Below are 27,130 nucleotides of genomic sequence, written 5' to 3'. Positions count from 1 at the left end.
ATTCAGGCTTTGGTCAGTTGCATATCTCGAATGTCCATCAGGTTTTACAGATTTATCTCGATCGATGCGAAGAACAGTTCCATTTCTCACAAAGCTGGGTTTGTTCCGATACCGGGGGCTGGGTTCACCGTTCTGGAGACGAGGTCCCCACACCGGCGTGAAAACGCTGGTGTTTGACACCAGGAAACTGGCACAAAACGGTGACTAATTGCCTGTTCCGGGGGGGCTAGCGGCCAGGCAGCTTGTAGCACCGGGCTCTCGCTGCCAATCCAGCCCGGAGCATTGCCGGGTGCATGGCCGCGCTGTGCTCCAGGGTGGACGCAACCCCCGAACCCAGACCGTAAACACAGCTCAGCCGGCTGGCGCGCCCCGGACTGCCCCACCACAGTGCTCCCAGCCCCGAATAAAGCCCTCCCTGCTCGCGGTGGCGGTGCTGCACGGAGTCCGCAGCTGCTACTCCGAGTTCCCAATGGGTGACCCCACACGTGTCCCACGCCGTCGAGAACTCGGCTGGTCGGGGACGGAGCATCGCGCGGCGGGCATCAGGCAATGGCCTGAGGCCGTTGATGTGGCATGCGGTGTCCTCCTAGCTCGCACGTCCTCCGACCCCCAACCTTCAACCCCCAACCTCCAACCCCCAACCCCCAACCTCCAACCCCCAACCTCCAACCTCCAACCCCCAACCTCCAACCACCAACCCCCAACCTCCAACCCCCAACCTCCAAACCCCAACCTCCAACCTCCAACCTCCAACCCCCAACCTCCAACCCCCAACCTCCAACCCCCAACCTCCAACCTCCAACCTCCAACCTCCAACCTCCAACCCCCAACCTCCAACCCCCAACCTCCAACCCCCAACCTCCAACCTCCAACCTTCAACCCCCAACCCCCAACCTCCAACCCCCAACCTCCAACCCCCAACCTCCAACCCCCAACCTCCAACCTCCAACCTTCAACCCCCAACCTCCAACCTCCAACCTCCAACCTCCAACCCCCAACCTCCAACCCCCAACCTCCAACCCCCAACCTCCAACCTCCAACCCCCAACCCCCAACCTCCAACCTCCAGCCCCCAACCTCCAGCCCCCAACCTCCAGCCCCGACTCCCAAATTGCAGCCCTGTTCTAACAAACGAAAGGAAGATGACAGGAGAAAGGTGTGAGTAGTTAGAGTGAGAGCTGGTACTCACAGTGAGGGAGTTGCTGACTGGCCTTGTGCAGGGTACTTGTGTAATCCTTATGTTGTCCAGCAGTCAGTGTGCATTGACAGGGTGTTTCACTGTCTGTAATACACAAACACTACATTAATATACATTTCTAACTGCTTCCAGCTCTCAATGTTCTGGAGCATTGTGAAGGACTTTACGATAAACAATATGAATAGTGGTGATAACTGTGGACACATGGGATTGAGATCATCCAGGCTCAGATCCACATGTTGATCAAAACCTTCCCTGTTCCACGGGGGGGGGGGGGGGGGGGGGGGGTCCAGAGGGGTGGGGGGCGAGGGGGGGGACACGCGGGGGGTGGGGGGAGATCCAGATGGGCGGGGGGTGGGGGTGGGAATCCAGAGGGGCGGGGGGGACACGCAGGGGGGGAGGGGGGATCCAGAGGGGCGGGGGGGGGACGACACGCGGGGGTGGATCCCAGAGGGGCGGGGGGGATCCAGAGGGGCAGGGGGGTGGGGGGGATCCAGAGGGGCGGGGGGTTGGGGGGGACCCAGAGGAGTGGGGGTCGGGGGGAGGGAATCAGGTTGAAGGTGTGTCTGGGAGAGGGGTGGGGGGCGAGGGGGGGGACACGCGGGGGGTGGGGGGATCCAGATGGGCGGGGGGTGGGGGTGGGAATCCAGAGGGGCGGGGGGGACACGCGGGGGGGGGATCCAGAGGGGCGGGGGGGGGCGGCATGCGGGGTGGCGGGGGGGGATCCAGAGGGGCGGGGGGGTGGGGGGATCCAGAGGGGTGGGGGTCGGGGGGGGGGATCCAGAGGGGTGGGGGTCGGGGGGGGGGGGATCCAGAGGGGTGGGGGTCGGGGGGGGGGGGGGGATCCAGAGGGGCGGGGGGTGGGGGGGGATCCAGAGGGGTGGGGGCTGGGGGGGGGGGGGAATCAGGTTGAAGGTGGGTCTGGAGAACGGTTGATGTTAATGGTGTTGGTGATTGGCACCTTTGTGCCTTGAGGCCACCAGGCTGTGACAGATGGAAACTGGAAACTAGCTCAGCTGGGCAGGGCCAGACCACCAATAATTACCATTCAATCAGCAACCTGGACTGGTGAATTGGACATTCTGAATTCTCCCTCTGTGTACCCGAACAGGCGCCGGAATGTGGTGACTAGGGGCTTCTCTCAGTAACTTCATTGCAGTGTTAATGTAAGCCCACTTGTGACAATAAAGATTATTATTAACCTGAAACCTGGCAAAGCTGCAGGTTACACCCACATCTACACTGAATTCCTCAAGCACCGTGGCTTTGTGGCGACAAAACGGTTCTCTGTATTCCTGACCAGAATCACCCAGGAGAAGCCAGTGCCCACGATTTGGCGGAAGGTTATAATCATTGCGACCCCCAAGCCTGGCAGGGACACGAAAGAAGCTTCCGGTTCCAGAGCAATGTCTCCTCTCCCCCCGTGTTATCAGCTGCCAGAGAAGATCACCTTTGCGGAGGAGAGACTATCCATCGGCCAAGCTGGATTCTGGGAGCAGTGCAGGACAGAAGACCAGGGACTGGATTCTCCCATTTTGGGGCAATGTCTGGAGGATCATTTGGGAAAAATGATGTGGGAAACATCGGCGCGGCCCCAGCACCGGCCCTGCGACCAGCGAGGGGTTAGCATGTCCTTCCCGGTATAACCGGCTGGAGAATTGCCGGGTCTGAGGCCGCGCACGGCGACGACCTGCAGCGATGGCGCCGGCCACGTGCGGACCCGCCCTGCCAGATAGTGGCCTCGCCACCCCCGGGCCACCCCCGGGCCACCCCCCACCAGTCTCCCAGCGCTTGGGGAAGAGCCTCCCGCCCGCTTGTTGGCAGCGCTGGACACAGCCCACAGCCGCCACACCGGGTTACCGACTGTCATGATATTCAAACACACACATCATGATAGACACACCAACAGACAAATCAGAACACACAACACCACAACCAATGACAGAAAGATATAAAAGCACAGACACGACCCCCGGTGGTCAGTATTAGCTGGAGAGGAGGACCAGGACAGACCTGCTACACGACACACTCAGGGAGACAGCACGTGCAGAGTATCCAGAACGAACTGTATTATAAGAGTTATAATAAAATAGAGTTGTACCACATACAACTGTGTTGGCTCATCTGTGCACCAGAGCACCCAACACCACATGGTACAGGAGTGGATCGATACCTGCCGGCATACCTCAGTGTACACAGGCAACCAGCAGTGCCCAGGCAAAATGATAGAGCTCCCGGTTCCGCAGCCGCTCCATTGCCACGGCGATCTCCGCGAAAACTGGCGGCGATTCCGGCAAGTGTTCGAATTGTTCCTGGTGGCAGCTGAACTCCAAGACCTGGATGATAGCGAAAAAATTGAATTTCTCCTCACCATCGCCGGTGCAAGGGCAAGAGAAATATTCACAAGGTTCAGGTTCTTCAGGAGGCAGCAAAGGTACGATTACCAGGCAGTCCTGGACAAATTCGCCAAGTACTGTGAAGAAAACACAATCCAATCGGCAAGTAAAGGTAAGAAAAGCTGCAGCACTCACCTCGTGGCCGGGATCCCGGAGCCCGAATTCCCAGAGGCCGAAATCCCGGGCCTGAGAGAGGGCTGGGTCGAGGTCGGTGGCCATCTTGCTAAAGGTATAACGCTAGCACAGTTGCGCGAGCAGTGCGCAGAACCGGAAGTTTTGTTTGCGCATGCGCGAGATGCTGCGCATGCGCAGTCAAGAAAACGGCCATCGGTAAAGGAACAGCGATCTGAGCATGCGCAGTCGCTTCCTACGTGCTACATACCGAGCGTCAGGATGTCAGAGGCCCCAGACTGCACCAATTTAAAGGGGAAACGTCCCAAATCCAATTTAAAGGGGAAACGTCCCAAATCAAAAAAACAAAAATCTGTTAAAGCTGTAAAACAACCTTCCCTCACCTGGAATGACAGCACATTGTCGCAAATTGACCCAGGAGATGAATTTGACCTCCGAAGAACCCTCCGACAAGCAGTTACCTACGCACAAGCCGATGATTCCGACCTCGAATACTTCGAGGACGATCTTTACAGTGTTTCCGGACCTCGCGAGCCCAATGATAGCTCCGTGGTCCTATACGACTTTGACTCGGGCGAACCTTTCGTGTTGCACATTGGCGGCCCCCACATTGAATCCGACGCAGATGCGGATTCATTTTTTGGATTTGAGGATCTTCAATCCAGCAGATATGACGTCCCAACTTATCAGTACCGGATGATGCTGCAGCCTGACATTAACAGACAGGAAGCGCTGCAAGCACACGGAGAGCGCCCTGCTGCCACACAGAGCGTGGTCCACGTCCCGCTCAGCGTTCCCGACTCTATGAAAGAAGACATGCAAGACTCCAGAGCGCAGTCCTCGCATGAACCAGAAGTGACTCCAGTGTCACAAGCCTCCACAGCAAGCTCGTGGACAGACGCCACAATTGCAGAAACGCAAGACTCCAGAGCGCAGTCCTTGCACGAACAAGTGACTCCAGTGTCACAAGCCTCCACAGAGAGCTCGTGGACAGCCTCCACGATAGAAGCAACGCAAGACTCCAGAGCGCAGTCCTTGCATGAACAAGAAGTGACTCCAGAGTCACAAGCCTCCACAGAGAGCTCGTGGACAGCCTCCACGATAGAACATAGAACATAGAACATAGAACAATACAGCGCAGTACAGGCCCTTCGGCCCACGATGTTGCACCGAAACAAAAGCCATCTAACCTACACTATGCCATTTTCATCCATATGTTTATCCAATAAACTTTTAAATGCCCTCAATGTTGGAGAGTTCACTACTGTAGCAGGTAGGGCATTCCACGGCCTCACTACTCTTTGCGTAAAGAACCTACCTCTGACCTCTGTCCTATATCTATTACCCCTCAGTTTAAAGTTATGTCCCCTCGTGCCAGCCATATCCACCCGCGGGAGAAGGCTCTCACTGTCCACCCTATCCAACCCCCTGATCATTTTGTATGCCTCTATTAAGTCTCCTCTTAACCTTCTTCTCTCCAACGAAAACAACCTCAAGTCCATCAGCCTTTCCTCATAAGATTTTCCCTCCATACCAGGCAACATCCCGGTAAATCTCCTCTGCACCCGCTCCAAAGCCTCCACGTCCTTCCTATAATGCGGTGACCAGAACTGTACGCAATACTCCAAATGCGGCCGTACCAGAGTTCTGTACAGCTGCAACATGACCTCCCGACTCCGGAACTCAATCCCTCTACCAATAAAGGCCAACACTCCATAGGCCTTCTTCACAACCCTATCAACCTGGGTGGCAACTTTCAGGGATCTATGTACATGGACACCTAGATCCCTCTGCTCATCCACACTTTCAAGAACTTTACCATTAGCGAAATATTCCGCATTCCTGTTATTCCTTCCAAAGTGAATCACCTCACACTTCTCTACATTAAACTCCATTTGCCACCTCTCAGCCCAGCTCTGCAGCTTATCTATATCCCTCTGTAACCTGCTACATCCCTCCACACTATCGACAACACCACCGACTTTAGTATCGTCTGCAAATTTACTCACCCACCCTTCAGCGCCTTCCTCTAGGTCATTGATAAAAATGACAAACAGCAACAGCCCCAGAACAGATCCTTGTGGTACTCCACTTGTGACTGTACTCCATTCTGAACATTTCCCATTAACCACCACCGTCTGTCTTCTTTCAGCTAGCCAATTTCTGATCCACATCACTAAATCACCCTCAATCCCCAGCCTCCGTATTTTTTGCAATAGCCTACCGTGGGGAACCTTATCAAACGCTTTGCTGAAATCCATATACACCACATCAACTGCTCTACCCTCGTCTACCTGTTCAGTCACCTTCTCAAAGAACTCAATAAGGTTTGTGAGGCATGACCTACCCTTCACAAAGCCATGCTGACTATCCCTGATCATATTATTCCTATCTAGATGATTATAAATCTTGTCTCTTATAATCCCCTCCTTTTTTAAACAGTGTACAATCCCCTCCAAGACTTTACCCACTACAGACATGAGGCTCACCGGTCTATAGTTGCCGGGGTTGTCTCTGCTCCCCTTTTTGAACAAAGGGACCACATTTGCTGTCCTCCAGTCCTCTGGCACTATTCCTGTAGCCAATGATGACATAAAAATCAAAGCCAAAGGTCCAGCAATCTCTTCCCTGGCCTCCCAGAGAATCCTAGGATAAGCAACGCAAGACTCCAGAGCGCAGTCCTTGCATGAACAAGAAGTGACTCCAGAGTCACAAGCCTCCACAGAGAGCTCGTGGACAGCCTCCACGATAGAAGCAACGCAAGACTCCAGAGCGCAGTCCTTGCACGAACAAGAAGTGACTCCAGTGTCACAAGCCTCCACAGAGAGCTCGTGGACAGCCTCCACGATAGAAGCAACGCAAGACTCCAATGTGCGGTCCTTGCAGGAACAAGACCATGAGGGTCTAGCAACCTCTCCTGACCAACCAGCGGCAGACGATGCAAGTCTGCCATGCTTACGTGAACAGCAAGAAGGCTATAACAGCCTACCATGCTCCACTACACAGCAGCATGACCATGACGGTCTCTCATGCTACAATGAAGGGCACAGCGCTGAAGACTGTTCAAGCCCAACTGAAGACAAGCCAAAGGAATCGCCTCTTCCTAGCCCGAAGAAAAAAGGTTTATGCGCTGACCTTCAGGATCATTATAGCTGAACAGAGATTAATAATGCTGCACGGTCACAGAAGGATGCTGAGGATTTGCTAAAGAAATTAATTGAATGTTTAACTTGCAAGGAGCAGACTGAGAATTGCCAGTGTTTTAGTACGGATCGAAAAAATGGACAAGACATTGATCCTCAGGTAATGGAAATAACACAACCTGAATCATATCTACAGCAGGGACAAATGTCTCCCTTCAACACAACGCCGCAAAGTCCCAACTTCGGAGACCAGCAGTTAGTCAGTAATGACTCTTCAAACCTTGAGGGGAACATTAATTGCATTGAACCTATACACACTCCACTGATAAATGAGCAGAACATTGGAGCAAGAATCCTGAGGACACCGTCATCGAGTAGCCAGATAACGAATTTAAAACCCGCAGCAGTTTCAAGTGAACCAAGTGTGCTTTCCACTAATGGTGAAGATGCAGATAAGGTCGACCCGATTATCTATTGTACAACACTAACCCCAGTGATTAAGCAGTTATGTATGGGGAGTATAATGTGGGCAATTGGGAACAGTAAAAGAGAGACTGTGACCATGCCAGTCCCAGCAAAATCAGACCCAGAGACCATGAAGGCATGTACATTAGACAAAGATACATATGAGGTACCTGAGAAGAAAAGTGAAACGGAATGTTCTTTGGAAAATAGTACAATGTCGATAGAAACATTGGATCCTATATTCGAGACCATACATATGGGAGAATTTGGGGGTAATAAACAAGGTTCTGCAATGTCTGGGGGACGATTTAAAATTCCAAAGAAGAAAAGCCCAAATGAAGGACAACGGCAAGAGAATGACAGTCCACCGACATGGTGTGCACCACCAGATGAAAACTCGGACAATTTACCCAACCCTAGTGAACAGCAAGCTGCTAATGAGGATCTAGCCACGGGATGTGAGACGAGTGACGACAGCATCCCACTTCCCATGCAAAAGGTGCAAGGTGACAGACCTCGCCTAGTGCGTACCGAGGCACTCGACGATCACGGTGGGACCACTGACGACTGCGGTGGCGGCGCACCGCTTCCACCCTCAATGGCTCGAGCCTCTCCACTGGTTGGTGCATTCCTGCATGTTCCGACTCCAGAAGTGCAGCTTCAGGGAATCTCGGCTGCCTCCAGTGAACCTGTTGGGACTCCGGACGGGGAGCATCGACGGAAGGCAGACCGGACTCCAGATGGGGAGCAGCCAAGCGCCGACTCTGATTCGCGCACGCCAGACCTTGCTCCGGATGGGCGGTGTCGCGGCCTCGGTGATGGCACGCTCAGGGTGACGGCGGATGCCACGGCGACAGGGAATGGATCGCGTGGCAGTCCCACTGGGTCGGCAGTGGCAACCAGCACCGGCGGTCCAAGATGGACACACCAATTCGCGCCATCGCCAGACGTTGATGCGAGCAACAATTCTCTCTCCAAGGCGACATGCTTCGACGTTTCTCTGCGGAGTCGCCCTTCCGGCACAGCAGGTGGCCGGAACCAGCGTGCACGGTCTCGGCCAACTTCCACATCTGGCACAGTCATCGCCTTGCATGATATTAGTGATGGTGCTTCTTCAATGGCAATGACCCATCGGCTACAAGATGCCGTCCACCACAAACATAAAAAGAAAAGAGACTCCACCTTGTTCCTGGCATGCAGGGCGGATGGATTGGTGCGTAGGCGCAATCAGCGAGCTTCGCGCCGCCTTCCACGCTCGCAACTGAACCGTACGCACACGCCGGATCCTCCACTGGTTCCCAAGGATGACTTTGTGGAGATGCCACGGATCATGCCCCTTCCATCGCCACCAGAACCAAACCACAGCCAAGGCAACACTAACAAAGATGTTGAATGTTATATTTGCACGAATGAAAAACCAAGCACTGCACGAAGTACAACAAATGGAAAAGTAGAGACTTCGGCAACAGCATCACCTCCAACAGTCCAAGGTGAACCAGTGTGACCCCAAATCTCAACAGCTGAACCGGCTTGAGGACCAGCCTATTCTTGAGGCGGTCACCCATTAGACTGGACTTATAACGCTGTTCATACGTTCAAAAAGTTAAACACTTCTGTATTATAACCTGTTGTTGTTTATTGTTCCAGATATCGTCTGACCGGACCACTGTTCAAGTTTTTTTTTTCTCGCATTCATGTTTTGTTATGGTACAACCTTGTTAGTGTGACGCACCCGACATCGCCCCATGTAAATAGTTACGTCATATACACACGCTGTACACAACACACGCACACACTCTTAGATGCACTCATGACACGATTATATTTATAACCACGTAGGCACATATCTTTGTAAAAAGGGGGGATGTCATGATATTCAAACACACACATCATGATAGACACACCAACAGACAAATCAGAGCACACACCACCACAACCAATCACAGAAAGATATAAAACCACAAACACGACACCTAGTGGTCAGTATTAGCTGGAGAGGAGGACCAGGACAGACCTGCTACACGACACACTCAGGGAGACAGCACGTGCAGAGTATCCAGAACGAACTGTATTATAAGAGTTAAAATAAAATAGAGTTGTACCACATATAACTGTGTTGGCTCATCTGTGCACCAGAGCACCCAACACCACACCGACCACTGAGACCACGCGAGCCCCTCGCGGCCGTGAACCCGGCCCTCCGGGGGCGGAGCATCGGGGGGGAGGGGCCTTCGAGTAACGTCCTGAAGCCGTCCCAGTGGCGTGCGGCCTGTTCCTCGGTGACGCCATTTTGGAGGGGGTGGAGTATCGGAAAACAGGCTCCGCCCCCGGTTCTATCGGCAGAAAGGATTTTCCGCCCGATCGTCGATTACGATTAAAAGAGCCTGAAATTTGGAGTCATCTTCCTCGATCTTCATAGAATCACAGAATGTACAGTGCAGAAGGAGGCCATTCGGCCCATCGAGTCTGCACCGGCTCTTGGAAAGAGCACCCTACCCAAGGTCAACACCTCCATCCTATCCCCATAACCCAGTAACCCCACCCAACACTAAGGGCAATTTTGGACACTAAGGACAATTTATCCTGGCCAATCCACCTAACCTGCACATCTTTGGACTGTGGGAGGAAACCGGAGCACCCGGAGGAAACCCACGCAGACACGGGGAGGACGTGCAGACTCCGCACAGACAGTGACCCAAGCCGGAATCGAACCTGGGACCCTGGAGCTGTGAAGCAATTGTGCTATCCACAATGCTACCGTGCTGCCCACAAATCTCACTGCAGCCGACACCATGTGTGGCACAAAGGTCACCTGGTCAAACTTTCTGGGGTCCGACCACCTTGAGTTGCTGATATCATCGTTTCTTCCAAAGAGACGTTTCTGAGTCCATTTGGGGCCCAAAACCAGCAGATGGACAAGGCAGTGAATAGGCCGACCCCGACCTCAAGGTTCAGTGTGGACCCCACCGTGTCCCACCCTGAACCACCCTGTCCCACAGTGTCACACCCTGTCCCACCTGTCCCACCCAGTCCCACCCTGTCCCACCGTGTCCCACCCTGTCCCACCCTGTCCCACCCTGTCCCACCTGTCCCACAGTGTCCCACCCTGTCCCACCTGTCCCACCTGTCCCACAGTGTCCCACCCTGTCCCACCTGTCCCACCGTGTCCCACCTGTCCCACCGTGTCCCACCTGTCCCACCCAGTCCCACCCTGTCCCACCTGTCCCACCCTGTCCCACCCTGTCCCACCGTGTCCCACAGTGTCCCACCCTGTCCCACCCGGTCCCACAGTGTCCCACCCTGTCCCACCCTGTCCACCCGGTCCCACAGTGTCCCACCCTGTCCCACCCGGTCCCACAGTGTCCCACCCTGTCCCACCCTGTCCACCCGGTCCCACCGTGTCCCACCCTGTCCCACCGTGTCCCACATGTCCCACCGTGTCCCACCGTGTCCCACCCTGTCCCACCGTGTCCCACATGTCCCACCCTGTCCCACCGTGTCCCACCCTGTCCCACAGTGTCCCACCCTGTCCCACCCTGTCCCACCGTGTCCCACAGTGTCCCACCCTGTCCCACCGTGTCCCACATGTCCCACCCTGTCCCACCGTGTCCCACCCTGTCCCACCCTGTCCCACCGTGTCCACCCTGTCCCACCGTGTCCCACCCTGTCCCACCCTGTCCACCCGGTCCCACAGTGTCCCACCCTGTCCCACCCGGTCCCACCGTGTCCCACCCTGTCCCACCGTGTCCCACATGTCCCACCCTGTCCCACCGTGTCCCACCCTGTCCCACAGTGTCCCACCCTGTCCCACCCTGTCCCACCCTGTCCCACCGTGTCCACCGTGTCCCACCCTGTCCCACCGTGTCCCACCGTGTCCCACCCTGTCCCACCCTGTCCCACCGTGTCCCACATGTCCCACCCTGTCCCACCGTGTCCCACCCTGTCCCACCCTGTCCCACCGTGTCCCACATGTCCCACCCTGTCCCACCCTGTCCCACCCTGTCCCACCCTGTCCCACCGTGTCCACCCTGTCCCACCGTGTCCACCCTGTCCCACCGTGTCCCACCGTGTCCCACCCTGTCCCACAGTGTCCCACCCTGTACCACCCTGTCCCACCCTGTCCCACCGTGTCCCACCCTGTCCCACCGTGTCCCACCGTGTCCCACCGTGTCCACCCTGTCCCACCGTGTCCCACCCTGTCCCACAGTGTCCCACCCTGTCCCACCCTGTCCCACCGTGTCCACCCTGTCCCACCGTGTCCCACCCTGTCCCACCGTGTCCACCCTGTCCCACCGTGTCCCACCGTGTCCACCCTGTCCCACAGTGTCCCACCCTGTCCCACCGTGTCCCACCCTGTCCCACAGTGTCCCACCCTGTCCCACCCTGTCCCACCGTGTCCACCCTGTCCCACAGTGTCCCACCCTGTCCCACAGTGTCCCACCCTGTCCCACAGTGTCCCACCCTGTCCCACCCTGTCCACCCGGTCCCACCGTGTCCCACCCTGTCCCACAGTGTCCTACCCTGTCCCACCCTGTCCACCCGGTCCCACCTGTCCCACCCTGTCCCACCCTGTCCCACCGTGTCCACCCTGTCCCACCCTGTCCCACCGTGTCCCACGTGTCCACCCTGTCCCACAGTGTCCCACCCTGTCCCACCTGTCCCACCCTGTCCCACCGTGTCCACCCTGTCCCACCCTGTCCCACCGTGTCCCACCGTGTCCACCCTGTCCCACCCTGTCCCACCGTGTCCCACCCTGTCCCACCGTGTCCCACCGTGTCCACCCTGTCCCACCCTGTCCCACCGTGTCCCACCCTGTCCCACCTGTCCCACCCTGTCCACCCGGTCCCACCCTGTCCCACCGTGTCCCACGTGTCCACCCTGTCCCACAGTGTCCCACCCTGTCCCACCTGTCCCACCCTGTCCCACCGTGTCCACCCTGTCCCACCCTGTCCCACCCTGTCCCACCGTGTCCCACCCTGTCCCACCTGTCCCACCCTGTCCACCCGGTCCCACCGTGTCCCACCGTGTCCCACCCTGTCCCACCGTGTCCACCCTGTCCCACCGTGTCCACCCTGTCACACCCTGTCCACCCGGTCCCACCGTGTCCACCCTGTCCCACCCTGTCCCACCCTGTCCCACCCTGTCCCACCGTGTCCCACCCTGTCCACCCTGTCCCACCGTGTCCACCCTGTCCCACCGTGTCCACCCTGTCACACCCTGTCCACCCGGTCCCACCGTGTCCACCCTGTCCCACAGTGTCCCACCCTGTCCCACCTGTCCCACCCTGTCCCACCCTGTCCCACCCTGTCCCACCGTGTCCCACCCTGTCCACCCTGTCCCACCGTGTCCCACCCTGTCACACCCTGTCCCACCCTGTCCCACCGTGTCCCACCCTGTCACACCCTGTCCACCCTGTCACACCCTGTCCACCCTGTCCCACCTGTCCCACCCTGTCCCACCCTGTCCCACCCTGTCCCACAGTGTCCCACCGTGTCCACCCTGTCACACCCTGTCCACCCTGTCCCACCGTGTCCACCCTGTCACACCCTGCCCCACCTGGACCAAAATGCAAGCCATTTGAAGCACATTCATGATGATCTTAGCAAACTCTCTGGCTGCTGTCGAAACTGGAGCCTCAACCTGGATTTACATGAGATCCCGGCCTCCCTTGGTCATTCACAAGCAGCTGAGAGAACATTGCGGGAGCGATTCCGGGGCCTGAGGTTAACGTCCCTTCAATGATGTGTTTGTCACCCCACTTCCAACGACACTCGGCTGTTTTCTTTGGACTCGGGGAGATTCTCTCCACCACGGCTGCACCTTGAGGGGCTTCCTGCTGGTGAGCAGCGTGCTAGTGCCAGGGTGACAGTGCCAGGGTGTCAGGGCAGCAGGGTGACAGTGCCAAGGCAGTGGCACTGCCTGGGTGGCAGGGTGGCAGCAGGGTGGCAGGGTGACAGTGCCAGGGTGCCATCCTGCCCTATCCGTAAGCACCCAGGGTCTCCAGCATTAAATTACTTTTTACATTTCATCATTATATCCATAACTATGTACACGTTCAGGATATTTTTCTTTTTCAGACTGTTACAAGTTCAGTCTTTCTGGCTTACGCCTTATCCTGTCGACCTTCTCAGTGTCATAGATTTCATAGATTTCATAGAATTTACAGAGCAGAAGGAGGCCATTTGGCCCATCGAGTCTGCACCGGCTCTGAAAGAGCACCCTATCCAAGGTCAACACCTCCACCCTATCCCCATAACCCAGCAACCCCACCCAACACTAAGGGCAATTTTGGACACTAAGGGCAATTTATCATGGCCAATCCACCTAACCTGCACATCTTTGGACTGTGGGAGGAAACCGGAGCACCCGGAGGAAACCCACGCAGACACGGGGAGGACGTGCAGACTCCGCACAAACAGTGACCCAAGCCGGAATCGAACCTGGGATCCTGGAGCTGTGAAGCAATTGTGCTAACCACTGTGCTACCGTGTCTGCTGACATTGCAAAGGTTCTGCATCTTCTTTTGTGCCTGCTGCTTGAGTTTGATGTTCTTCGTGTGTCAATGTATCATCCTCTTGTGTCTGTTCCGTTTGTTCTTCAGATGTTTGAGGACTGTTGGATACGTCTTCTGGTGGTTGTATTACAAACGGTTGGCGTACTTTGAGCAAAGCCCTTCTATTCCTTCTCAGGACAGCGCCTTCCTCGGTAATAAAGAGATTATGAGTTTAATCTGCTGGACGCAGGACCTTTGCCTCTTTAGATCATCCATTTCCTTTGGAGTCTCCACCTCTCACCGTGTCTTCTGGCGGCAGAGGTCGGGGTCTTTGGCAGACCTATCATGGAACCCCTTCTGCCTCCTTTTCTGAGAGGTCACTTCCTTGTTGACGAGTGGTTCATGGGCTCATGAGGAAAACGAGGTCGAGCCATTCACAGTTGCCTGTTCACTAACGTTTTAGCAGGCGAGAGTCCATTGACCAACGGTGCCGAGTTATAACGGAGGAGCGCGAGGTCTCAGTGGCTATCCAGTGCTTTCATTGGGAGCTGTTTGACAATACGCACTCTCTTTACAGCCTTGCCATCCAACTGGGGGTAATGTGGGCTGCAATTAACATGTCGGAAACCATACAGCCGCACAAATTCTGCCCACTCATAGCAGTCAAAACTGGGACCATTATTGCCCATGACCATCTCCGAAAAGCCGGAATGCACAAAGATTTCTTTGACGTTCTTAATAACACATCTTGCCGTCAAATTCGACAACTGCGCTATCTCCGGGTGGTTAGAGAAACAGTCTATGACCAGAAGGTAATGGAAAAAGTCCATGTCAACCTTCTGACACGGGGCACTGACTGTCTCGCCCACCTGGAGAACATTTCCTTCTTCCGCCTGCACTGAAATCTCGGGTCTGGTTCACAGTTCTCCACCAGTGGCACAATATCCCAGGCCACTAGACTGCCCGCCTGGTTCTCCGCTTGCACTTTTCCATCCCCAAGTGCACTTCATGTAACTTGACCAGGATCATTGACCGCAGTGCCCTATGGAGCCACAATCCGCTGATTCCGCAACAGAAATCCATTCACATCACCTAATTCTGTTTGAATGTTGTAGACACTTTGGGGCATCCTTCCTGGAGATATTTTCTCACTTTCTGCAGCAGAGTCCTTGGCAGTTTCTTCTCTAATGACCTTTGACTTGTGATCAGAGACTCTGTCACTATGTTTACGTGGACGCCCTTATCCAGCGGGAGTGGTTCCTCAGTGCCGGTAGCTCTGGAAAGCATGTCAGCTACAATAAGACGTTTACGCGGCGTGTACACCAACTCGAAGTCGGACCACTGCAACTTCGCTGAATTCTCGGCGACATCTCGCGAAGATTTTCTTTATGGTGGTGACCAGTGGCCTGTGGTCCGTCTCCACAGTGAAGGTCGGAAGCGCACACGCACAATCATGGAACTTTGTCAGCCCGCTACCACAGAAAATTTCAATGTGTACATTTTGTTTTTGACATTGACATCAAGCTCATATGCTCCTAATGAGGAGATTTTATCACCATTATAATCTGTTAACAATACCGTTCTGGTAACTATTTTAAGCTGAATTCGCAGTTTTTGTTATATCGGACAGGTTGATGAGGTTGGCCCTAGCACCAGTGTCGAACTTGCCTGTCATCACTGTGTCATTTATCTTTAATGGCACTGTCCATTTATCGTTATGAATATCTGCCTTCAATTCACTCTTCCTGCAGATTGGTACAAATACATTGTTATTTGTTATTCCTGGTCTTCGCTGGAGATCATGGACGGGATTCCCCGACTCCCCCCCCGCCAGGTCGGAGAATCCCCGGGAGGCGGCGCGAATTCCGCCCCGCCGCTGGCTGCAGTATTCTCCGGGGCCGTTTTTCGGGTGGGGGCGGGATTCCCGCTACGATGGTCGGGGGCCGTTGACAGCGCCCCCCCCCCCCCCCCCCCCCCCCACCGGCAATTCTCCCCAGGTGGCCGTCCATTTTTGGCCAGTCCCGCTGGGTGGATCACTCAACTCATGCGCCGGCGGGACCTAGCAGGTGAGTATGCGTTGGTGGTCCCCGGGCGAGGGAGGGGGGGGGGGCACCCCCACGGTGGCCTGGCCCACGATCGGGGCCCCCCGATCTGGGGGCGTGCTTGTTGTGTGAGGGCACTTCTTTCTTCCGCGCCAGGCCCCTGTCGGGCTCCGCCATGGTCGGCGCGGAGAAGAGAAAATACGCCAGCCAGTCTGCGTGTGCGCAGAATTACACCGGCGGTTCCGCGCATGCGCGTGATCGCGCCGTCAGGTCGGCGTCGGCTGGAACAGCGCCAACCCCTCCGCCGTCCACCTACCACCCGAAAATGCGGAGAATTGTGCACTTTCGGGGGCTGTTGACACCGGAGTGGTTGACACCGGTTCTCCCGCCGGCGTGGGGTCTTAGTCCCCAGAAGGGAGAATCCCGGCCCCTGACTACAAAGAATTAGTTCTCTCGGCACACCTCATCAATGGCACTGATACTCTGTTTGTCCAGACCTTTTCCTGGAATATCATTGCGTTGTAAAATGAATCCTGCCACTGCAGATGTCACATGTTTTCCCATAAACAGGGCATTGCCATGGCAATTGCCGTTTGCCACATCGTGGACACAAAATGGAGGATCGGGTCGGCCGCTCAAAATGGCCGCCCGCACTGGGAGCACATTTCCTATTCAGCTGCGTCACCACACTCAAGGCGTCGGCGCCTCTTCTGTCATCGTACCAAAATCCCAGAGATTCAACATGCTGAGCTGACTTGCTGCAATCTCACCACCGTGACATATTTCAATCGCAATTTCAAGTTTCCCGCAGAAGCTGCCCGCGCACTTTCTGATCAGAGGATTGGATAGGGTGGACAGTGAGAGCCTTTTTCCTCGGATGGTGATGTCTAGCACGAGGGGACATAGCTTTAAATTGAGGGGAGATAGATATAAGACAGATGTCAGAGGTAGGTTCTTCACTCAGAGAGTAGTAAGGGCGTGGAATGCCCTGCCTGCAACAGTAGTGGACTCGCCAACACTAAGGGCATTCAAATGGTCATTGGATAGACATATGGACGATAAGGGAATAGTGTAGATGGGCTTTAGAGTGGTTTCACAGGTCGGCGCAACATTGAGGGCCGAAGGGCCTGTACTGCGCTGTAATGTTCTATGTTCTATGTTCTATCCTCCAACACGACCTACTCCCAACTCCCAGATCACAGGGTCACGTGATGGGTTTACAATGCCACCTAGTGGTTGGAGGTCGTACATAACATTATGTACAAACTTGCCTTATGCAGATCATCACAGGGCGTTGAGGAGGTGCGATAATAATAATAATCTTTATTAGTGTCACAAGTGGGCTTACATTAACACTGCAATGATGTTACTGTGAAAAGCCCCTAGTCGTCACAGTCCGGCACCTGTTCGGGTACACAGAGGAAGAATTCAGAATGTTCAATTCACCTAACAGCCCGTCTTTCGGGACTTGTGGGAGGAAACCGGAGCACCCGGAGGAAACCCACGCAGACACGGGGAGAACGTGCAGACTCTGCACAGACAGTGACCCAAGCCGGGAATCGAACCTGGGACCCTGCAGCTGTGAAGCAGCAGTGCTAACCACTGTGCCACCGTGCCGCCCATATGGGCCATACAGCTTAATCCGTACCCCACTGTGGCTGTTAATTCTTACATAGTGTCAGACTGTTTAACTTTTATGTGACACAGTGGGCTGTACATAACTTCCCGTTACAGCACATGTACACAGCACACTGTTACATCTCACACCGCCAGATGTCCCAACTAAATGGGGCAATGTAGACACAGTGGTCATGTGAGAACCTGGTGGTGTGTCTACAAAACAGGGGGCACATGGCGGGAATGATCCCCGGCAGCTCAGGCAGAGCACAAGTGTTGAAGTAGCGACTGAGCGAGTGAACCAACTTTGTTCGTGCTGTCGGTGATTCAGGAAATCAAAACATTTCCACAGCCAGACTTCACTTTAGGTTTGGACAGACAGACTTGCTCTTTGAAAGGGGCTCTGGTAATAAAGCTGTGGTTGTAATTGGGTTGCACTGGGAGGTAGCATTAGGATCACAGGCGCAGGCTGAGGTCATTTGGTCACTTGAGCCTATCCTTCCATTCTATCAGATGATGATTCGTGCATAACTCCATCCATTCATAGAACATAGAACATTACAGCGCAGTACAGGCCCTTCGGCCCTCGATGTTGCGCCGACCTGTGAAACCACTCTAAAGCCCATCTACACTATTCCCTTATCGCCCATATGTCTATCCAATGACCATTTGAATGTCCTTAGTGTTGGCGAGTCCACTACTGTTGCAGGCAGGGCATTCCACGCCGTTACTACTCTCTGAGTAAAGAACCTACCTCTGACATCTGTCCTATATCTATCTCCCCTCAATTTAAAGGTATGTCCCCTCGTGCTCGACATCACCATCTGAGGAAAAAGGCTCTCACTGTCCACCCTATCCAATCCTCTGATCATCTTGTATGCCTCAATTAAGTCACCTCTTAACCTTCTTCTCTCTAACGAAAACAGCCTCAAGTCCCTCAGCCTTTCCTCATAAGATCTTCCCTCCATACCAGGCAACATTCTGGTAAATCTCCTCTGCACCCTTTCCAATGCTTCCACATCCTTCCTATAATGCAGCGACCAGAATTGCACGCAATACTCCAAATGCGGCTGCACCAGAGTTTTGTACAGCTGCAACATGACCTCATGGCTCCGAAACTCAATCCCTCTACCAATATAAGCTAACACACCATACGCCTTCTTAACAACCCTCTCAACCTGGGTGGCAACATTCAGGGATCTATGTACATGGACACCGAGATCTCTCTGCTCATCCACACTGCCAAGAATCTTACCATTAGCCCAGTACTCTGTCTTCCTGTTATTCCTTCCAAAATGAATCACCTCACACTTTTCTGCATTAAACTCCATTTGCCACCTCTCAGCCCAGCGCTGCAGCTTATCTATGTCCCGCTGTAACTTGTAACATCCTTCCGCACTGTCCACAACTCCACTGACTTTAGTATCATCTGCAAATTTACTCACCCATCCTTCTACGCCCTCCTCCAGGTCATTTATAAAAGTGACAAACAGCAGTGGCACCAAAACAGATCCTTGTGGTACACCACTGGTAACTGGACTCCAGTCTGAACATTTCCCATCAACCACCACCCTTTGTCTTCTTCCAGCTAGCCAATTTCTGATCCAAACTGCTAAATCACCCTGAATCCCATGCTTCCGTATTTTCTGCAGTAGCCTACCGTGGGGAACCTTATCAAACGCTTTACTGAAATCCATATACACCACATCAACTGCTTTACCCTCATACACCTGTTTGGTCACCTTCTCAAAGAACTCGATAAGGTTTGTGAGGCACGGCCTACCCTTCACAAAACCGTGTTGACTATCTCTAATCAAATTATTCCTTTGCAGATGATTATACATCATATCTTTTATAAACCTTTCCAAGCTTTTGCCCACAACAGATGTAAGGCTCACTGGTCTACAGTTACCGGACACTAACACTCCACAAAGAAGGGCAGCAAGTCCCCTGATAGTGGAGGATCTCAGTAGACAGGCAGGCCCCAGTTAGAAGACGGTTCTGCTGCATAGCCCCACACATGGTGCTATTTGAGGTTGTCCTGTGAGTGACACAGAGATATCGTGAGGATGTCACTTACACGGTAGGAATGTCTGACAGGCAGCTTGTTCCGAAGGGCCTGACACGCATTGCGTGGGTAACTCCAGGAGAGGCCACGAGGCCTCCATCTCATCGTCTGTGCAAAGTGGAGACAAAGAAACAGGAATTAAAAGTGGTGATTTGCACTCGGGAATCGGACACGGCGCAATTCTGAACTTTGATTCAAGGGGCATCTTGACAAATATATGAATAGGATGGGAATAGAAGGATACGGACCCAGGAAGTGTAGAAGATTGTAGTTTAGTCGGGCAGTATGGTCGGCGCGGGCTTGGAGGGCCGAAGGGCCTGTTCCTGTGCTGTACATTTCTTTGTTCTTTGTTCTTTGTTCTTTGTGTTTGTGGACGAGGTGAATCCGAGAGTTAGATTCAGACCAGCGGACAATCGTTAATTAGTTAGGTAACGAAGCAAGAAATTGGAGGTGTACTTTGACGTGATTGGGATAGTAATTAAATTAATGATCAGACAAGTAAACTGAAGATTGAGAATTCAAATTCCAAATGGGGCAGTCCCAACTCAATTTTTATTAAACTGGAAATTAGAAACTGGTCTCGGTGGAAGTGACGACAAGCTGCGAGCTAGTCAGGAAATTCCCAACAGGTTGAATGATGCGGCTCCGGGAAGGAGGTCTGTAATCTTCAGCCAGACTGTGCGGAGATGTGGCTCCACTCCCACTCCAGCAGGCGTGACTCCAATCCTCCCACCTCACTGGGACGTTAAACCACCCCCTCACCACGGACAGGTCAACGGACCCTCTGTCAAACACCCGGAGCTGGAGGTTACCTGTGCTGGGTCCGTGGGGATTTACCTGTGCAGGGTCAGTGGGGAGTTACCCGTGCTCGGTCAGTGGGGAGTTACCTGTGCTGGGTCAGTGGGGATTTACCTGTGCTGCGTCAGTGGGGAGTTACCTGTGCTGGGTCAGTGGGGTGTTACCTGTGCTGGGTCAGTGGGGTTTTACCTGTGCTGGGTCAGTGGGGAGTTACCTGAGCTGGGTCAGTGGGGATTTACCTGTGCGGGCTCAGTGGGGATTTCTCTGTGCTGGTTCAGTGGGGATTTACCTGTGCTGGGTCAGTGGGGTTTTACCTGTGCTGGGTCAGTGGGGTGTTACCTGTGCTGGGTCAGTGGGGAGTTACCTGTGCTGGGTCAGTGGGGAGTTACCTGTGCTGGGTCAGTGGGGATTTCACTGTGCTGGGTCAGTGGGGATTTCTCAGTGCTGGGTCAGTGGGGAGATACCTGTGCTGCGTCAGTGGGGATTTCTCTGTGCTGGGTCAGTGGGGAGTTACCTGTGCTGGGTCAGTGGGGAGTTACCTGTGCTGGGTCACTGGGGAGTTACCTGTGCTGGGTCAGTGGGGATTTCTCTGTGCTGGGTCAGTGGGGAGTTACCTGTGCTGGGTCACTGGGGAGTTACCTGTGCTGGGTCAGTGGGGATTGACCTGTGCTGGGTCAGTGGGGAGTTACCTGTGCTGGGTCAGTGGGGATTTCTCTGTGCTGGGTCAGTGGGGATTTCTCTGTGCTGGGTCAGTGGGGAGTTACCTGTGCTGGGTCAGTGGGGATTTACCTGTGCTGGGTCCGTGGGGATTTACCTGTGCTGGGTCAGTGGGGATTTACCTGTGCTTGGTCCGTGGGGATTTACCTGTGCTGGGTCAGTGGGGAGTTACCTGTGCTGGTTCAGTGGGGAGTTACCTGTGCTGGGTCAGTGGGGATTTCTCTGTGCTGGGTCAGTGGGGAGTTACCTGTGCTGGGTCAGTGGGGAGTTACCTGTGCTGGATCAGTGGGGAGTTACCTGTGCTGGTTCAGTGGGGATTTCTTGGTGCTGGGTCAGTGGGGATTTCTCTGTGCTGGGTCAGTGGGGATTTCTCTGTGCTGGGTCAGTGGGGAGTTACCTGTGCTGGGTCAGTGGGGAGTTACCTGTGCTGGTCAGTGGGGATTTACCTGTGCTGGGTCAGTGGGGATTTCTCTGTGCTGGGTCAGTGGGGATTTACCTGTGCTGGGTCAGTGGGGATTTCTCTGTGCTGGGTCAATGGGGATTTACCTGTGCTGGGTCAGTGGGGATTTCTCTGTGCTGGGTAAGTGGGGATTTCTCTGTGCTGGGTCAGTGGGGAGTTACCTGTGCTGGGTCAGTGGGGATTTACCTGTGCTGGGTCAGTGGGGATTTACCTGTGCTGGGTCAGTGGGGATTTCTCTGTGCTGGGTCAGTGGGGATTTCTCTGTGCTGGGTCAGTGGGGAGATCTCAGTGCTGGGTCAGTGGGGAGTTACCTGTGCTGGGTCAGTGGGGATTGCTCAGTGCTGGGTCAGTGGTGATTTACCTGTGCTGGGTCAGTGGGGATTTACCTGTGCTGGGTCAGTGGGGTGTTACCTGTGCTGGGTCAGTGGGGATTTCTCTGTTCTGGGTCAGTGGGGAGTTACCTGTGCTGGGTCAGTGGGGATTTCTCTGTGCTGGGTCAGTGGGGAGTTACCTGTGCTGGGTCAGTGGGGATTTACCTGTGCTGGGTCAGTGGGGATTTACCTGTGCTGGGTTACTGGGGAGATACCTGTGCTGGATCAGTGGGGATTTCTCTATGCTGGGTCAGTGGGGATTTCTCTGTGCTGGGTCAGTGGGGAGTTACCTGTGCTGGGTCTGTGGGGAGTTACCTGTGCTGGGTCAGTGGGGAGTTACCTGTGCTGGGTCAGTGGGGATTTACCTGTGCTGGGTCAGTGGGGATTCCTCCGTGCTGGGTCAGTGGGGATTTCTCTGTGCTGGGTCAGTGGGGATTTCTCAGTGCTGGGTCAGTGGGGATTTACCTGTGCTGGGTCAGTGGGGATTTCTCTGTGCTGGGTCAGTGGGGATTTCTCTGTGCTGGGTCAGTGGGGATTTACCTATGCTGGGTCAGTGGGGATTTCTCAGTGCTGGGTCAGTGGGGAGTGACCTGTGCTGGATCAGTGGGGATTTCTCTGTGCTGGGTCAGTGGGGATTTACCTGTGCTGGGTCAGTTGGGATTTACCTGTGCTGGGTCAGTGGGGATTTACCTGTGCTGGGTCAGTGTGGATTTACCTGTGCTGGGTCAGTGGGGCGTTACCTGTGATGGGTCAGTGGGGAGTTACCTGTGCTGGGCCAGTGGGGATTTACCTGTGCTGGGTCAGTGGGGAGTTACCTGTGCTGGGTCAGTGGGGATTTACCTGTGCTGCGTCAGTGGGGATTTCTCAGTGCTGGGTCAGTGGGGATTTCTCTGTGCTGGGTCATTGGGGATTTACCTGTGTTGGGTCAGTGGGGAGTTACCTGTGCTGGGTCAGTGGGGAGTTACCTGTGCTGGGTCAGTGGGGATTTCTCTGTGCTGGGTCAGTGGGGATTTACCTGTGCTGGGTCCGTGGTGATTTACCTGTGCTGGGTCAGTGTGGATTTCTCTGTGCTGGGTCAGTGGGGAGTTACCTGTGCTGGGTCAGTGGGGATTTCTCAGTTCTGGGTCAGTGGGGATCTCTCTGTGCTGGGTCAGTGGGGAGTTACCTGTGCTGGGTCAATGGGGAGTTACCTGTGCTAGGTCAGTGGGGATTTAACTATGCTGGGTCAGTGTGGATTTCTCTGTGCTGGGTCAGTGGGGTGTTACCTGTGCTGGCTCAGTGGGGATTTACCTGTGCTGGGTCCGTGAGGATTTACCTGTGCTGGGTCAGTGTGGATTTCTCTGTGCTTGGTCAGTGGGGATTTACCTGTGCTGGGTCAGTGGGGTGTTACCTGTGCTGGGTCAGTGGGGATTTACCTGTGCTGGGTCAGTGGGGAGCTACCTGTGCTGGGTCAGTGGGGATTTCTCTGTGCTGGGTCAGTGGGGATTGACTTGTGCTGGTGCAGTGAGGATTTCTCTGTGCTGGGTCAGTGGGGATTTACCTTTGCTGGGTCAGTGGGGAGTTACCTGTGCTGGGTCAGTGAGGATTTCTCTGTGCTAGGTCAGTGGGGATTACTCTGTGCTGGGTCATGGGGATTTACCTGTGCTGGGTCAGTGGGGATTTCTCAGTGCTGGGTCAGTGGGGAGTTACCTGTGCTGGGTCAGTGAGGAGTTACCTGTGCTGGGTCAGTGGGGATTTACCTGTGCTTGGTCAGTGGGGATTTCTCTGTGCTGGGTCAGTGGGGATTTACCTGTGCGGGGTCAGTGGGGATTTCTCTGTGCTGGGTCAGTGGGGTGTTACCTGTGCTGGGTCAGCGAGGAGTTACCTGTGCTGGGTCAGTGGGGAGTTACCTGTGCTGGGTCAGTGGGGATTTCTCTGTGCTGGGTCACTGGGGAGTTACCTGTGCTGGGTCAGTGGGGATTTACCTGTGCTGTGTCAGTGGGGATTTGTCTGTGCTGCGTCAGTGGGGATTTCTCTGTGCTGGGTCAGTGGGGTGTTACCTGTGCTGGGTCAGTCGGGAGTTACCTGTGTTGGGTCAGTGGGGATTTCTCTGTGCTGGGTCAGTGGGGATTTCTCTGTGCTGGGTCAGTGGGGAGTTACCTGTGCTGGGTCAGTGGGGATTTCTCTGTGCTGGGTCAGTGGGGATTTCTCTGTGCTGGGTCAGTGGGGATTTACCTGTGCTGGGTCAGTGGGGAGTTACCTGTGCTGGGTCAGTGGGGATTTACCTGTGTTGGGTCAGTGGGGATTTACCTGTGCTGGGTCAGTGGGGATTGACCTGTGCTGGGTCAGTGGGGAGTTACCTGTGCTGGGTCAGTGGGGATTTACCTGTGCTGGGTCAGTGGGGTTTTACCTGTGCTGGGTCAGTGGGGAGTTACCTGTGCTGGGTCAGTGTGGATTTCTCTGTGCTGGTCAGTGGGGAGTTACCTCTGCTGGGTCAGTGGGGAGTTACCTGTGCTGGGTCAGTGGGGATTTACCTGTGCTGGGTCAGTGGGGATTTACCTGTGCTGCGTCTGTGGGGATTTACCTGTGCTGGGTCAGTCGGGATTTCTCTGTGCTGGGTCAGTGGGGAGTTACCTGTGCTGGGTCAGTGGGGATTTACCTGTGCTGGGTCAGTGGGGATTAACCTGTGCTGGGTAAGTCGGGATTTCTCTGTTCTGAGTCAGTGGGGATTTCTCTGTGCTGGGTCAGTGGGGAGTTACCTGTGCTGGGTCAGTGGGGATTTTCCTGTGCTGGGTCAGTGGGGATTTACCTGTGCTGGGTCAGTGCGGATTTCTCTGTGCTGGGTCAGTGGGGATTTCTCTGTGCTGGGTCAGTGGGGAGTTACCTGTGCTGCGTCAGTGGGGATTTCTCAGTGCTGGGTCAGTGGGGATTTCACTGTGCTGGGTCAGTGGGGAGCTACCTGTGCTGGGTCAGTGGGGAGTTACCTGTGCATCGTCAGTGGTGATTTCTCAGTGCTGGGTCAGTGGGGATTTCACTGTGCTGGGTCAGTGGGGAGCTACCTGTGCTGGGTCAGTGGGGAGTTACCTGTGCTGCGTCAGTGGGGATTTCTCAGTGCTGGGTCAGTGGGGATTTCTCAGTGCTGGGTCAGTGGGGATTTACCTGTGCTGGGTCAGTGGGGATTTCTCTGTGCTGGGTCAGTGGGGATTTACCTGTGCTGGGTCAGTGGGGATTTACCTGTGCTGGGTCAGTGGGGATTTCTCTGTGCTGGGTCAGTCAGGATTTCTCTGTGCTGGGGCAGTGGGGATTTACCTGTGCTGGGTCAGTGGGGATTTACCTGTGCTGGGTCAGTGGTGATTTACCTGTGCTGGGTCAGTGGGGATTTCTCTGTGCTGGGTCAGTGGGGAGTTACCTGTGCTGGGTCAGTGGGCATTTACCTGGGCTGGGTCAGTGGGGATTTTCCTGTGCTGGGTAATTGGGGATTTCTCTGTGCTGGGTCAGTGGGGAGTTACCTGTGCTGGGTCAGTGGGGAGTTACCTGTGCTGGGTCAGTGGGGAGTTCCCTGTGCTGGGTAAGTGGGGATTTCACTGTGCTGGGTCAGTGGGGATTTCTCTCTGCTGGGTCAGTGGGGTGTTACCTGTGCTGGGTAAGTGGGGATTTCTCTGTGCTGGGTCAGTGGGGAGTTACCTGTGCTGGGTCAGTGGGGATATCTCTGTGCTGGTCCAGTGGGGAGTTACCTGTGCTGGTCCAGTGGCGAGTTACCTGTGCTGGGTCAGTGGGGATTGCTCAGTGCTGGGTCAGTGGGGATTTACCTGTGCTTGGTCAGTGGGGATTTACCTGTGCTTTGTCAGTGGGGATTTACCTGTGCTGGGTCAGTGGGGATTTCTCTGTGCTGGGTCAGTGGGGATTTCTCTGTGCTGTGTCAGTGGGGAGTTACCTGTGCTGGGTCAGTGGGGAGTTACCTGTGCTGGGTCAGTGGGGATTTCGCAGTGCTGGGTCAGTGGGGATTTACCTGTGATGGGTCAGTGAGGATTTCTCTGTGCTGGGTCATTGGGGATTTACCTGTGCTGGGTCAATGGGGATTTACCTGTGCTGGGTCAGTGGGGAGTTACCTGTGCTGGGTCAGTGGGGATTTCTCAGTGCTGGGTCAGTGGGGATTTCTCTGTGCTGGGTCAGTGGGGATTTATCTGTGCTGGGTCAGTGGGGATTTCTCTGTGCTTGGTCAGTGGGGATTTACCTATGCTGGGTCAGTGGGGATTTCTCAGTGCTGGGTCAGTGGGGAGTTACCTGTGCTGGATCAGTGGGGATTTCTCTGTGCTGGGTCAGTGGGGATTTACCTGTGCTGGGTCAGTGGGGCGTTACCTGTGCTGGGTCAGTGAGGAGTTACCTATGCTGGGTCAGTGGGGATTTACCTGTGCTGGGTCAGTGGGGATTTCTCTGTGCTGGGTCATTGGGGATTTACCTGTGTTGGGTCAGTGGGGAGTTACCTGTGCTGGGTCAGTGGGGAGTTACCTGTGCTGGGTCAGTGGGGATTTCTCTGTGCTGGGTCACTGGGGATTTACCTGTGCTGGGTCCGTGGGGATTTACCTGTGCTGGGTCAGTGTGGATTTCTCTGTGCTGGGTCAGTGGGGAGTTACCTGTGCTGGGTCAGTGGGGATTTCTCAGTGCTGGGTCAGTGGGGAACTCTCTGTGCTGGGTCAGTGGGGAGTTACCTGTGCTGGATCGTGGGGATTTACCTGTGCTGGGTAAGTGGGGATTTATCTGTGCTGGGTCAGTGGGGAGTTACCTGTGCTGGGTCTGTGGGGATTTACCTGTGCTGGGTAAGTGGGGATTTACCTGTGCTGGGTCAGTGGGGACTTCTCTGTGCTGGGTCAGTGGGGATTTACCTATGCTGGGTCAGTGGGGAGTTACCTGTGCTGGGTCAGTGGGGATTTACCTGTGCTAGGTCAGTGGGGAGTTACCTGTGCTGGGTCAGTGGGGATTTCTCTGTGCTGGGTCTGTGGGGATTTACCTGTGCTGGGTCAGTGGCAAGTTAACTGTGCTGGGTCAGTGAGGATTTCTCTGTGCTGGGTCAGTGGGGATTTCTCTGTGCTGAGTCAGTTGGGATTTACCTGTGCGGGGTCAGTGGAGATTTCTCTGTGCTGGGTCAGTGGGGATTTACCTGTGCTGCGTCAGTGGGGATTTCTCTGTGCTGGGTCAGTGAGGATTTCTCTGTGCTGGGTCAGTGGGGATTTCTCTGTGCTGGGTCAGTGGGG

General features: G+C 54.8%; 1 protein-coding gene across 1 annotated transcript in view; it reads right to left on the bottom strand.

The window, feature by feature from the left end:
* LOC140424943 (E3 ubiquitin/ISG15 ligase TRIM25-like) overlaps positions 1-27,130 on the bottom strand; it is an 872,674-nt gene that overhangs the window by 694,626 nt on the left and 150,918 nt on the right. Inside the window, exons 5-6 of the mRNA XM_072508691.1 lie at positions 19,566-19,661; positions 1,189-1,281 (exon numbers count right to left, since the gene is read on the bottom strand). Coding sequence (XP_072364792.1) covers positions 1,189-1,281; positions 19,566-19,661 — 189 coding nt within the window. The remainder of the gene's footprint in view (positions 1-1,188; positions 1,282-19,565; positions 19,662-27,130) is intronic.

The sequence above is a fragment of the Scyliorhinus torazame genome, chromosome 1, assembly GCF_047496885.1.
Source record: "Scyliorhinus torazame isolate Kashiwa2021f chromosome 1, sScyTor2.1, whole genome shotgun sequence".
Classification (NCBI taxonomy): domain Eukaryota; kingdom Metazoa; phylum Chordata; class Chondrichthyes; order Carcharhiniformes; family Scyliorhinidae; genus Scyliorhinus; species Scyliorhinus torazame.
The sequence above is the reverse complement of the archived record's forward strand: the minus strand, read 5'-3'. Positions and strand labels throughout refer to the sequence as shown.